Below are 12611 nucleotides of genomic sequence, written 5' to 3'. Positions count from 1 at the left end.
ACCGCCCCTCCCACAGTGCGGCGCTCCCTCAGTACCGCCCCTCCGACAGTGCGGCGCTCCCTCAGTACCGCCCCTCCGACAGTGCGGCACTCCCTCAGTACCGCCCCTCCGACAGTGCGGCACTCCCTCAGTACCGCCCCTCCGACAGTGCGGCGCTCCCTCAGTACCGTCCATCCAACAGTGCGGCACTCCCTCAGTACCGCCCCTCCGACAGTGCGGCGCTCCCTCAGTACCGCCCCTCCGACAGTGCGGCGCTCCCTCAGTACCGCCCCTCCGACAGTGCGGCACTCCCTCAGTACCGCCCCTCCCACAGTGCGGCGCTCCCTCAGTACCGTCCCTCCGACAGTGCGGCGCTCCCTCAGTACAGCCCCTCCGACAGTGCGGCGCTCCCTCAGTACCGCCCCTCCAACAGTGCGGCACTCCCTCAGTACCGCCCCTCCGACAGTGTGGCGCTCCCTCAGTACCGTCCCTCCGACAGTGCAGCGCTCCCTCAGTACCGCCCCTCCGACAGTGCGGCGCTCCCTCAGTACCGCCCCTCCGACAGTGTGGTGATCCCTCAGTACCGCCCCTCCGACAGTGCGGCGCTCCCTCAGTACCGCCCCTCCGACAGTGCGGTGCTCCCTCAGTACCGCCCCTCCGACAGTGCGGCGCTCCCTCAGTACCGCCCCTCCGACAGTGCGGCGCTCCCTCAGTACCGCCCCTCCGACAGTGCGGCACTCCCTCAGTACTGGCCCCGGGATAGTGTTGGGCCTGGATTATGGGGCTCGAGTCTCTGTAGTGGGGGCTCAACCCAACGACTTTCTGACTTGGGAGAGGGGAATGTGGCAAAGCGGGGAAGAGCAGCATGTGCGACAGAGGGGCCGCAGCAGAGCAGGTGTGTGCACGTGAGACAGAGTCACTGGGGGCCTGTCAAGGACTGGTTGCTCGGGATCTGGTTGCTGGGGGCCTGGTGACGACAGGTTGCTAGGGGGTCCTGGTTGCCGCAGGCCTGGTTGCTAAGGGGCCTGGTGTCTGGTTGCTAGGGGTTCTGGTTGCTAGGGCACCTGGTTGCTAGGTGCCCTGGTGACTGGGTTCTGTTTGCTCGGATGTCTGGTTGCTAGGGGTCCTGGTGACTGGGGTCTGGTTGCTAGGCGCCTGTTGATGGCTGGTTGCTAGGGGGCCTGGTGACTGGGGTCTGGTTGCTCGGGGCCTGGTTGCTAGGGGGTCCTGGTTGCTAGGGGGCCTGGTGACTGGGTCCTGGTTGCTAGGGGGCCTGGTTGCTAGGGGGCCTGGTTGCTAGGTGCCTGTTGACGGCTGGTTGCTAGGGCCTGGTGACCCTGATCCGCTTACCTGCATTCCGATCACCGAATAGATGAAGAAAATCATGGCGATCAGCAGAGCGACATAGGGCAGGGCCTGTAATGAGAGAGAGAGAGGGTCCTTTCATTATAGGGCAGAACACGCTCGGAAAGATCAATGAGCTCCACTCCGCTTCCCCTTCCTCCCCAAGTACGTTGAGCCCAATCCTTTGCAGCGGATGCTGACCTGTAATTCGGATGCAGAAAGGTGCAGGTGACCCGGGACACCTCCCGCAGGAAGGGGCTGCCCCACTGTAGCCCTGCCGGACTGGCGGAGAGACATCTCCCGCAGGCCAGACTGAAGGATGGGAATTCCTGCTGAGTGAGACAGACAGAGCTTCAGTGACTTAACTGAACCCCGGAGAACTCTACACAGGTCTCTCTCCCTGTCTATCTGTGTCCCTGTCTGATTGTCTCCCAGGGCAGGTACAGCACGGGTTAGATACAGAGTAAAGCTCCCTCTACACTGTCCCCATCAAACACTCCCAGGGCAGGTACAGCACGGGGTTAGATACAGAGTAAAGCTCCCTCTACATTGTCCTCATCAAACACTCCCAGGGCAGGTACAGCACAGGTTAGAGACAGAGTAAAGCTCCCTCTATACTGTCCCCATCAAACAGTCCCAGGGCAGGTACAGCACGGGGGTAGATACAGAGTAAAGCTCCCCCTGCACTGTCCCATCAAACACTCCCAGGGCAGGTACAGCATGGGTTAGATACAGAGTAAAGCTCCCTCTACACTGTCCCATCAAACACTCCCAGGGCAGGTACAACACGGGTTAGATACAGAGTAAAGCTCCCTCCACACTGTCCCCATCAAACACTCCCAGGGCAGGTACAGCATGGGGTTAGATACAGAGTAAAGCTCCCTCTACACTGCCCCAATCAAACACTCCCAGGACAGGTACAGCACGGGGTTAGATACAGAGTAAAGCTCCCTCTACACTGTCCCCATCAAACACTCCCAGGGCAGGTACAGCACGGGTTAGATACAGAGTAAAGCTCCCTCTACACTGTCCCATCAAACACTCCCAGGACAGGTACAGCACGGGGTTAGATACAGAGTAAAGCTCCCTCTACACTGTCCCCATCAAACACTCACAGGGCAGGTACAGCACGGGTTAGATACAGAGTAAAGCTCCCTCTACACTGTCCCATCAAACACTCCCAGGGCAGGTACAGCACGGGTTAGATACAGAGTAAAGCTCCCTCTACACTGTCCTATCAAACACTCCCAGGGCAGGTACAGCACGGGTTAGATAGAGAGTAAAGCTCCCTCTACACTGTCCCATCAAACACTCCCAGGGCAGGTACAGCACGGGGGTAGATACAGAGTAAAGCTCCCTCTACACTGTCCCATCAAACACTCCTAGGGCAGGTACAGCATGGGTTACATACAGAGTAAAGCTCCCTCTACACTGTCCCCATCAAACACTCCCAGGGCAGGTGCAGCACGGGTTAGATACAGAGTAAAGCTCCCTCTATACTGTCCCCATCAAACACTCCCAGGGCAGGTACAGCACGGGTTAGGTGCAGAGTAAAGTTCCCCCTGCACTGTCCCATCAAACACTCCCAGGGCAGGTACAGCACGGGTTAGATACAGAGTAAAGCTCCCTCTACACTGTCCCCATCAAACACTCCCAGGGCAGGTACAGCACGGGTTAGGTGCAGAGTAAAGCTCCCCCTGCACTGTCCCATCAAACACTCCCAGGGCAGGTACAGCACGGGGGTAGATACAGAGTAAAGCTCCCCCTGCACTGTCCCATCAAACACTCCTAGGGCAGGTACAGCATGGGTTACATACAGAGTAAAGCTCCCTCTACACTGTCCCCATCAAACACTCCCAGGGCAGGTACAGCACGGGTTAGATACAGAGTAAAGCTCCCTCTATACTGTTCCCATCAAACACTCCCAGGGCAGGTACAGCACGGGTTAGATACAGAGTAAAGCTCCCTCTACACTGTCCCCATCAAACACTCCCAGGGCAGGTACAGCACGGGTTAGATACGGAGTAAAGCTCCCTCAACACTGTCCCATCAAACACTCCCAGGGCAGGTACAGCACGGGTTAGATACAGAGTAAAGCTCCCTCTACACTGTCCCATCAAACACTCCCAGGGTAGGTGTTGTGTATGTAACCTGTTCCACCTTAAGAGAGCTTAAGCCTGTTCCACCTTAAGAGATGTACTACTTTCTCAGGCTGCTGTAGACGTAATACCGGGGGTGAACACACCGGTATATAAGCACTGTGCAGTAATCTTGTATTCAGAATAGTCCCTACCTCCAACCAGTAAAGACCTGTTTTATTGTTACTGATTAAGTCTGAGTATTAATTATTTGAACAACTCACAGACTTAACAGTACAGGTACAGCACGGGTTAGATACAGAGTAAAGCTCCCTCTATACTGTCCCATCAAACACTCCCAGTGCAGGTACAGCACAGGTTAGATACAGAGTAAAGCTCCCTCTACACTAACTGGGGCTTTGCTCTCTCTAAGCACGGACCTGGAAAGACTTGATGAATGTCCACAGCAGGGTGCGGATTCCTTCGCCTTTGCTCAGCAGCTTCACCAGGCGCATCACACGGAACAGTCGGAAGAAGGTGATGGAGATCCGGGAGCTGTCCTCCGAGCTCTGGGAGAGTTGGCAGTGGCGAGAAGAGAAAGAGAATTTTCAAAAACACGCACACACATTTCAGTCGGAAACCAAAAAAAAGTTTGTCTTTGGTAAGTCATGTGATGCCTGGGGCTAAATTGCACAAAATATTCGACTCAGAATCCCCTCACATCGTCAGCCGTGGCCCAGTGGGTCGCCCTCTCGCTTCTGAGGCAGAAGGTCGTGTGTTCGACCCCCCACTCCAGAGACTCGAGCCCCATAATCCAGGCCCGACACTCCCCCGGTGCCAGTACTGAGGGAGCACCGCACTGTCGGAGGGGCGGTACTGAGGGAGCGCCGCACTGTCGGAGGGGCGTTACTGAGGGAGCGCCGCACTGTCGGAGGGGCGTTACTGAGGGAGCGCCGTACTGTCGGAGGAGCGGTACTGAGGGAGCGCCGCACTGTCGGAGGGGCGGTACTGAGGGAGCGCCGCACTGTCGGAGGAGCGGTATTGAGGGAGCGCAGCACTGTCGGAGGGGCGGTACTGAGGGAGCGCCGCACTGTCGGAGGGGCGGTACTGAGGGAGCGCCGCACTGTCGGAAGGGCGGCGCTGAGGGAGCACCGCACTGTCGGAGGGGCGGTACTGAGGGAGCGCCGCACTGTCGGAGGGGCGGTACTGAGGGAGCGCCGCACTGTCGGAGGGGCGGTACTGAGGGAGCGCCGCACTGTCGGAGGGCGGTACTGAGGTAGTGCCGCACTGTCGGAGGGGCGGTATTGAGGGAGCGCAGCACTGTCGGAGGGGCGGTGCTGAGGGAGCGCAGCACTGTCGGAGGGGCGGTGCTGAGGGAGCGCAGCACTGTCGGAGGGGCGGTACTGAGGGAGCGCCGCACTGTCGGAGGGGCGGTGCTGAGGGAGCGCCGCACTGTCGGAGGGGCGGTACTGAGGGAGCGCCGCACTGTCGGAGGGGCGGTACTGAGGGAGCGCCGCACTGTCGGGGGGGCGGTACTGAGGGAGCACCGCACTGTCGGAGGGGCGGTACTGAGGGAGCGCCGCACTGTCGGGGGGGCGGTACTGAGGGAGCGCCGCACTGTCGGAGGGGCGGTACTGAGGGAGCGCCGCACTGTCGGAGGGGTGGTACTGAGGGAGCGCCGCACTGTCGGAGGGGCGGTACTGAGGGAGCGCCGCACTGTCGGAGGGGCGGTACTGAGGGAGCGCCGCACTGTCGGAGGGGCGGTACTGAGGGAGCGCCGCACTGTCGGAGGGGCGGTACTGAGGGAGCGCCGCACTGTCGGAGGGGCGGTACTGAGGGAGCGCCGCACTGTCGGAGGGGCGGTACTGAGGGAGCGCCGCACTGTCGGAGGGGCGGTACTGAGGGAGCTCCGCACTGTCGGAGGGGCGGTACTGAGGGAGCGCCGCACTGTCGGAGGGGCAGTACTGAGGGAGCGCCGCACTGTCGGAGGGGCAGTACTGAGGGAGTGCCGCACTGTCGGAGGGGTGGAACTGAGGGAGCGCCGCACTGTCGGAGGGGCAGTACTGAGGTAGTGCCGCACTGTCGGAGGGGCGGTACTGAGGGAGATGCCGTCTTTCGGATGAGACGTTAAACCCGAGGCCCCCGTCTGCCCTCTCAGGTGGATGTAAAAGATCCCACGGCCACTATTGGAAGAAGAGCAGGGGGGAGTTCTCCCCGGTGTCCTGGGGCCAATATTTATCCCTCAACCAACATCACTAAAAACAGATGATCTGGTCATTTATCACATTGCTGTTTGTGGGAGCTTGCTGTGCGCAAATTGGCTGCTGCGTTTCCTACATTACAACAGTGACCACACTTCAAAAAAAGTCCTTCATTGGCTGTGAAGCGCTTTGGGACGTCCTGAGGTGGGGAAAGGCGCTGGAGAAATGGGAGTCTTATTTCTTTGACGTAACGTTATGTCACTCTGCGTGTGACATCGGGCCGACACAACCACTGAGAATAAAGAAGGGGTGTATTACCTCACCACGGTTTCCACCATTCTAGGGCAGGACGAAGCGATGAGACAAGAGTGATGGAAAAGTTCCCGAAATGAGGTGATGAGGAGGATGAGATGACGGTGATGACAAGTTGAATGTACGACGAATTTAATAGAGAGGGGAATGAAAGCATGTCAGCAATCTCTGTTAGATAATGCACGTAACTAATACATATAGAATCAGAGATACCCGGGAGTGAGTTACAGGCTGGAATCTAATCGAGGGGTTCGGGGGGGTTATATATAGAATCAGAGATACCCGGGAGTGAGTTACAGGCTGGAATCTAATCGAGGGGTTCGGGGGGGTTTATATATAGAATAACAGATACCCGGCAGTGAGTTACAGGCTGGAATCTAATCGAGGGGTTCGGGGGGTTTATATATAGAATAACAGATACCCGGGAGTGAGTTACAGGCTGGAATCTAATCGAGGGGTTCGGGGGGTTTATATATAGAATAACAGATACCCGGGAGTGAGTTACAGACTGGAATCTAATCGAGGGGTTCAGGGGGTTTATATATAGAATAACAGATACCCGGGAGTGAGTTACAGGCTGGAATCTAATCGAGGGGTTCGGGGGGTTTATATATAGAATAACAGATACCCGGGAGTGAGTTACAGCCTGGAATCTAATCGAGGGGTTCGGGGGTTTATATATAGAATCAGAGATACCCGGGAGTGAGTTACAGGCTGGAATCTAATCAAGGAGTTCGGGGGGTTTATATATAGAATAACAGATACCCGGGAGTGAGTTACAGGCTGGAATCTAATCGAGGGGTTCAGGGGTTTATATATAGAATAACAGATACCCGGGAGTGAGTTACAGGCTGGAATCTAATCGAGGGGTTCGGGGGGTTTATATATAGAATAACGGATACCCGGGAGTGTGTTACAGGCTGGAATCTAATCGTGGGGTTCGGGGGGTTTATATATAGAATAACAGATACCCGGGAGTGAGTTACAGGCTGGAATCTAATCGAGGGGTTTGGGGGGGTTATATATAGAATAACAGATACCCGGGAGTGAGTTACAGACTGGAATCTAATCGAGGGGTTTGGGGGGTTTATATATAGAATTACAGATACCTGGGAGTGAGTTACAGGCTGGAATCTAATCGAGGGGTTTGGGGGGGTTATATATAGAATAACAGATACCCGGGAGTGAGTTACAGACTGGAATCTAATCGAGGGGTTTGGGGGGTTTATATATAGAATTACAGATACCCGGGAGTGAGTTACAGGCTGGAATCTAATCGAGGGGTTCGGGGGGTTTATATATAGAATAACGGATACCCAGGAGTGAGTTACAGGCTGGAATCTAATCGAGGGGTTCGGGGGGGTTTATATATAGAATAACGGATACCCGGGAGTGAGTTACAGACTGGGATCTAATCGAGGGGTTCGGGGGGGTTTATATATAGAATAACGGATACCCGGGAGTGAGTTACAGGCTGGAATCTAATCGAGGGGTTCGGTGCGGTTTATATATAGAATAACGGATACCCGGGAGTGAGTTACAGGCTGGAATCTAATCGAGGGGTTCAGGGGGTTTATTTACAGAATAACGGATACCCGGGAGTGAGTTACAGGCTGGAATCTAATCGAGGGGTTCGGGGGGTTTATATATAGAATAAGAGATACCCGGGAGTGAGTTACAGGCTGGAATCTAATCGAGGGGTTCGGGGGGTTTATATATAGAATAAGAGATACCCGGGAGTGAGTTACAGGCTGGAATCTAATCGAGGGGTTTGGGGGGTTTATATATAGAATAACAGATACCCGGGAGTGAGTTACAGGCTGGAATCTAATCGAGGGTTCGGGGGGTTTATATATAGAATAACAGATACCTGGGAGTGAGTTACAGGCTGGAATCTAATCGGGGGTTCGGGGGGGTTTATATATAGAATAACAGATACCCGGGAGTGAGTTACAGGCTGGAATCTAATCGAGGGGTTCGGGGGGTTTATATATAGAATAACGGATACTCGGGAGTGAGTTACAGGCTGGAATCTAATCGAGGGGTTCGGGGGGTTTATATATAGAATAACATACCCGGGAGTGAGTTACAGGCTGGAATCTAATCGAGGGGTTCGGGGGGGTTTATATATAGAATCAGAGATACCCGGGAGTGAGTTACAGGCTGGAATCTAATCGAGGGGTTTGGGGGGTTTATATATAGAATAACGGATACTCGGGAGTGAGTTACAGGCTGGAATCTAATCGAGGGGTTCGGGGGGTTTATATATAGAATAACATACCCGGGAGTGAGTTACAGGCTGGAATCTAATCGAGGGGTTCGGGGGGGTTTATATATAGAATAACAGATACCCGGGAGTGAGTTACAGGCTGGAATCTAATCGAGGGGTTCGGGGGGGTTTATATATAGAATAACAGATACCCGGGAGTGAGTTACAGGCTGGAATCTAATCGAGGGGTTCAGGGGGTTTATATATAGAATAACAGATACCCGGGAGTGAGTTACAGGCTGGAATCTAATCGAGGGGTTTGGGTGGGGTTTATATATAGAATAACGGATACCCGGGAGTGAGTTACAGGCTGGAATCCAATCGAGGGGTTCGGGGGGGGTTTATATATAGAATAAATAACAGATACCCGGGAGTGAGTTGCAGGCTGGAATGTAATCGAGGGGTTCGTGGGGTTTATATATAGAATAACAGATACCCAGGAGTGAGTTACAGGCTGGGATCTAATCGAGGGGTTCGGGGGGTTTATATATAGAATAACAGATACCGGGGAGTGAGTTACAGGCTGGGATCTAATCGAGGGGTTCGGGGGGTTTATATATAGAATAACAGATACCCGGGAGTGAGTTACAGGCTGGAATCTAATCGAGGGGTTCGGGGGGTTCATATATAGAATAAGAGATACCCGGGAGTGAGTTACAGGCTGGAATCTAATCGGGGGGTTCGGGGAGTTTATATATAGAATAAGAGATACCCGGGAGTGAGTTACAGGCTGGAATCTAATCGAGGGGTTCGGGGAGTTTATATATAGAATAAGAGATACCCAGGAGTGAGTTACAGGCTGGAATCTAATCGAGGGGTTCGGGGGGTTTATATATAGAATTACAGATACCCGGGAGTGAGTTACAGGCTGGAATCTAATCGAGGGGTTCGGGGGTTTATATATAGAATTACAGATACCCGGGATTGAGTTACAGGCTGGAATCTAATCGAGGGGTTCGGGGGGTTTATATATAGAATAAGAGATACCCGGGAGTGAGTTACAGGCTGGAATCTAATCGAGGGGTTCGGGGGGTTTATATGTAGAATTACAGATACCCGGGAGTGAGTTACAGGCTGGAATCTAATCGAGGGGTTCGGGGGGTTTATATATAGAATAACAGATACCCGGGAGTGAGTTACAGTCTGGAATCTAATCGAGGGGTTCGGGGGGGTTTATATATAGAATTACAGATACCCGGGAGTGAGTTACAGGCTGGAATCTAATCGAGGGGTTCGGGGGGTTTATATATAGAATCAGAGATACCCGGGAGTGAGTTACAGGCTGGAATCTAATCGAGGGGTTCAGGGGGGTTTATATATAGAATAACAGATACCCGGGAGTGAGTTACAGGCTGGAATCTAATCGAGGGGTTCGGGGGGGTTTATATATAGAATCAGAGATACCCGGGAGTGAGTTACAGGCTGCAATCTAATCGAGGGGTTCGGGGGGTTTATATATAGAATCAGAGATACCCGGGAGTGAGTTACAGGCTGGAATCTAATCGAGGGGTTCGGGGGGTTTATATATAGAATCAGAGATACCCGGGAGTGAGTTACAGGCTGGAATCTAATCGAGGGGTTCGGGGGGTTTATATATAGAATCAGAGATACCCGGGAGTGAGTTACAGGCTGGAATCTAATCGAGAGGTTCGGGGGGGTTTATATATAGAATAACAGATACCTGGGAGTGAGTTACAGGCTGGAATCTAATCGAGGGGTTCGGGGGGGGTTATATGTAGAATTACAGATACCCGGGAGTGAGTTACAGGCTGGAATCTAATCGAGGGGTTCGGGGGTTTATATATAGAATAAGAGATACCCGGGAGTGAGTTACAGTCTGGAATCTAATCGAGGGGTTCGGGGGGTTTATATATAGAATAACAGATACCCGGGAGTGAGTTACAGTCTGGAATCTAATCGAGGGGTTCGGGGGATTTATATATAGAATAACAGATACCCGGGAGTGAGTTACAGGCTGGAATCTAATCGAGAGGTTCGGAGGGGTTTATATATAGAATAACAGATACCTGGGAGTGAGTTACAGGCTGGAATCTAATCGAGAGGTTCGGGGGGGTTTATATATAGAATAACAGATACCTGGGAGTGAGTTACAGTCTGGAATCTAATCGAGGGTTTCAGGGGGTTATATATAGAATAACAGATAGCCGGGAGTGTGTTACAGGCTGGAATCTAATCGAGGGGTTCAGGGGGTTTATATATAGAATAACAGATACCCGGGAGTGAGTTACAGGCTGGAATCTAATCGAGGGGTTCGGGGGTTTATATATAGAATAAGAGATACCCGGGAGTGAATTACAGTCTGGAATCTAATCGAGGGGTTCGGGGGGTTTATATATAGAATAACAGATACCTGGGAGTGAGTTACAGGCTGGAATCTAATCGAGGGGTTCGGGGGGGTTTATATATAGAATAACAGATACCTGGGAGTGAGTTACAGACTGGAATCTAATCGAGGGGTTTGGGGGGTTTATATATAGAATAACAGATACCCGGGAGTGAGTTACAGACTGGAATCTAATCGAGGGGTTCGGGGGGGTTTACATATAGAATAACGGATACCTGGGAGTGAGTTACAGGCTGGAATCTAATCGAGGGGTTCAGGGGGTTTATATATAGAATAACGGATACCCGGGAGTGAGTTACAGGCTGGAATCTATTCGAGGGTTCGGGGGATTTATATATAGAATAACAGATACCCGGGAGTGAGTTACAGGCTGGAATCTAATCGAGGGGTTCGGGGGGTTTATATATAGAATAACAGATACCCGGGAGTGAGTTACAGACTGGAATCTAATCGAGGGGGTTCGGTGGGGTTTATATATAGAATAACGGATACCTGGGAGTGAGTTACAGGCTGGAATCTAATCGAGGGGTTCAGGGGGTTTATATATAGAATAACGGATACCCGGGAGTGAGTTACAGGCTGGAATCTAATCGAGGGGTTCGGGGGGTTTATATATAGAATAACAGATACCCGGGAGTGAGTTACAGGCTGGAATCTAATCGAGGGGTTCGGGGGGGTTTATATATAGAATAAGAGATACCCGGGAGTGAGTTACAGGCTGGAATCTAATCGAGGGGTTCGGGGGGGTTTATATATAGAATAAGAGATACCCGAAAGTGAGTTACAGGCTGGAATCTAATCGAGGGGTTCGAGGGGGGTTATATGTAGAATTACAGATACCCGGGAGTGAGTTACAGGCTGGAATCTAATCGAGGGGTTCGGGGGGTTTATATATAGAATAAGAGATACCCAGGAGTGAGTTACAGGCTGGAATCTAATCGAGGGGTTCGGGGGGGTTTATATATAGAATAAGAGATACCCGGGAGTGAGTTACAGGCTGGAATCTAATCGAGGGGTTCGGGGGGTTTATATATAGAATAACAGATACCCGGGAGTGAGTTACAGACTGGAATCTAATCGAGGGGTTCGGGGGGGTTTATATATAGAATAACGGATACCTGGGAGTGAGTTACAGACTGGAATCTAATCAAGGGGTTCGGGGGGGTTTATATATAGAATAACGGATACCTGGGAGTGAGTTACAGGCTGGAATCTAATCGAGGGGTTCAGGGGGTTTATATATAGAACAACAGATACCTGGGAGTGAGTTACAGACTGGAATCTAATCGAGGGGTTTGGGGGGTTTATATATAGAATAACAGATACCCGGGAGTGAGTTACAGACTGGAATCTAATCGAGGGGTTCGGGGGGGTTTATATATAGAATAACAGATACCCGGGAGTGAGTTACAGGCTGGAATCTAATCGAGGGGTTCAGGGGGTTTATATATAGAATAACGGATACCTGGGAGTGAGTTACAGGCTGGAATCTAATCGAGGGGTTCAGGGGGTTTATATATAGAATAACGGATACCCGGGAGTGAGTTACAGGCTGGAATCTAATCGAGGGTTCGGGGGGTTTATATATAGAATAACAGATACCCGGGAGTGAGTTACAGGCTGGAATCTAATCGAGGGGTTCGGGGGGTTTATATATAGAATAACAGATACCCAGGAGTGAGTTGCAGACTGGAATCTAATCGAGGGGGTTCGGTGGGGTTTATATATAGAATAACGGATACCTGGGAGTGAGTTACAGGCTGGAATCTAATCGAGGGGTTCAGGGGGTTTATATATAGAATAACGGATACCCGGGAGTGAGTTACAGGCTGGAATCTAATCGAGGGTTCGGGGGGTTTATATATAGAATAACAGATACCCGGGAGTGAGTTACAGGCTGGAATCTAATCGAGGGGTTCGGTGGGGTTTATATATAGAATAACGGATACCTGGGAGTGAGTTACAGGCTGGAATCTAATCGAGGGGTTCAGGGGGTTTATATATAGAATAACGGATACCCGGGAGTGAGTTACAGGCTGGAATCTAATCGAGGGTTCGGGGGG

The 12611-nt window shown here is 52.2% G+C and overlaps 1 protein-coding gene across 1 annotated transcript in view; it reads right to left on the bottom strand.

Annotated features, from left to right (window-relative positions):
- Nucleotides 1-1275: 1275 nt before the first annotated feature.
- Nucleotides 1276-12611, bottom strand: part of LOC147086810 (voltage-dependent L-type calcium channel subunit alpha-1F-like) — a 160722-nt gene continuing 149386 nt past the window's right edge. The window contains exons 32-34 of the mRNA XM_085978323.1: nucleotides 5921-5941; nucleotides 3842-3970; nucleotides 1276-1395 (exon numbers count right to left, since the gene is read on the bottom strand). Coding sequence (XP_085834449.1) covers nucleotides 1276-1395; nucleotides 3842-3970; nucleotides 5921-5941 — 270 coding nt within the window. The remainder of the gene's footprint in view (nucleotides 1396-3841; nucleotides 3971-5920; nucleotides 5942-12611) is intronic.

Source organism: Somniosus microcephalus, unplaced genomic scaffold, assembly GCF_052327205.1.
Source record: "Somniosus microcephalus isolate GS21.2 unplaced genomic scaffold, FLI_Smic_1.0 unresolved_chr7, whole genome shotgun sequence".
Lineage (NCBI taxonomy): Eukaryota > Metazoa > Chordata > Chondrichthyes > Squaliformes > Somniosidae > Somniosus > Somniosus microcephalus.
The sequence above is the reverse complement of the archived record's forward strand: the minus strand, read 5'-3'. Positions and strand labels throughout refer to the sequence as shown.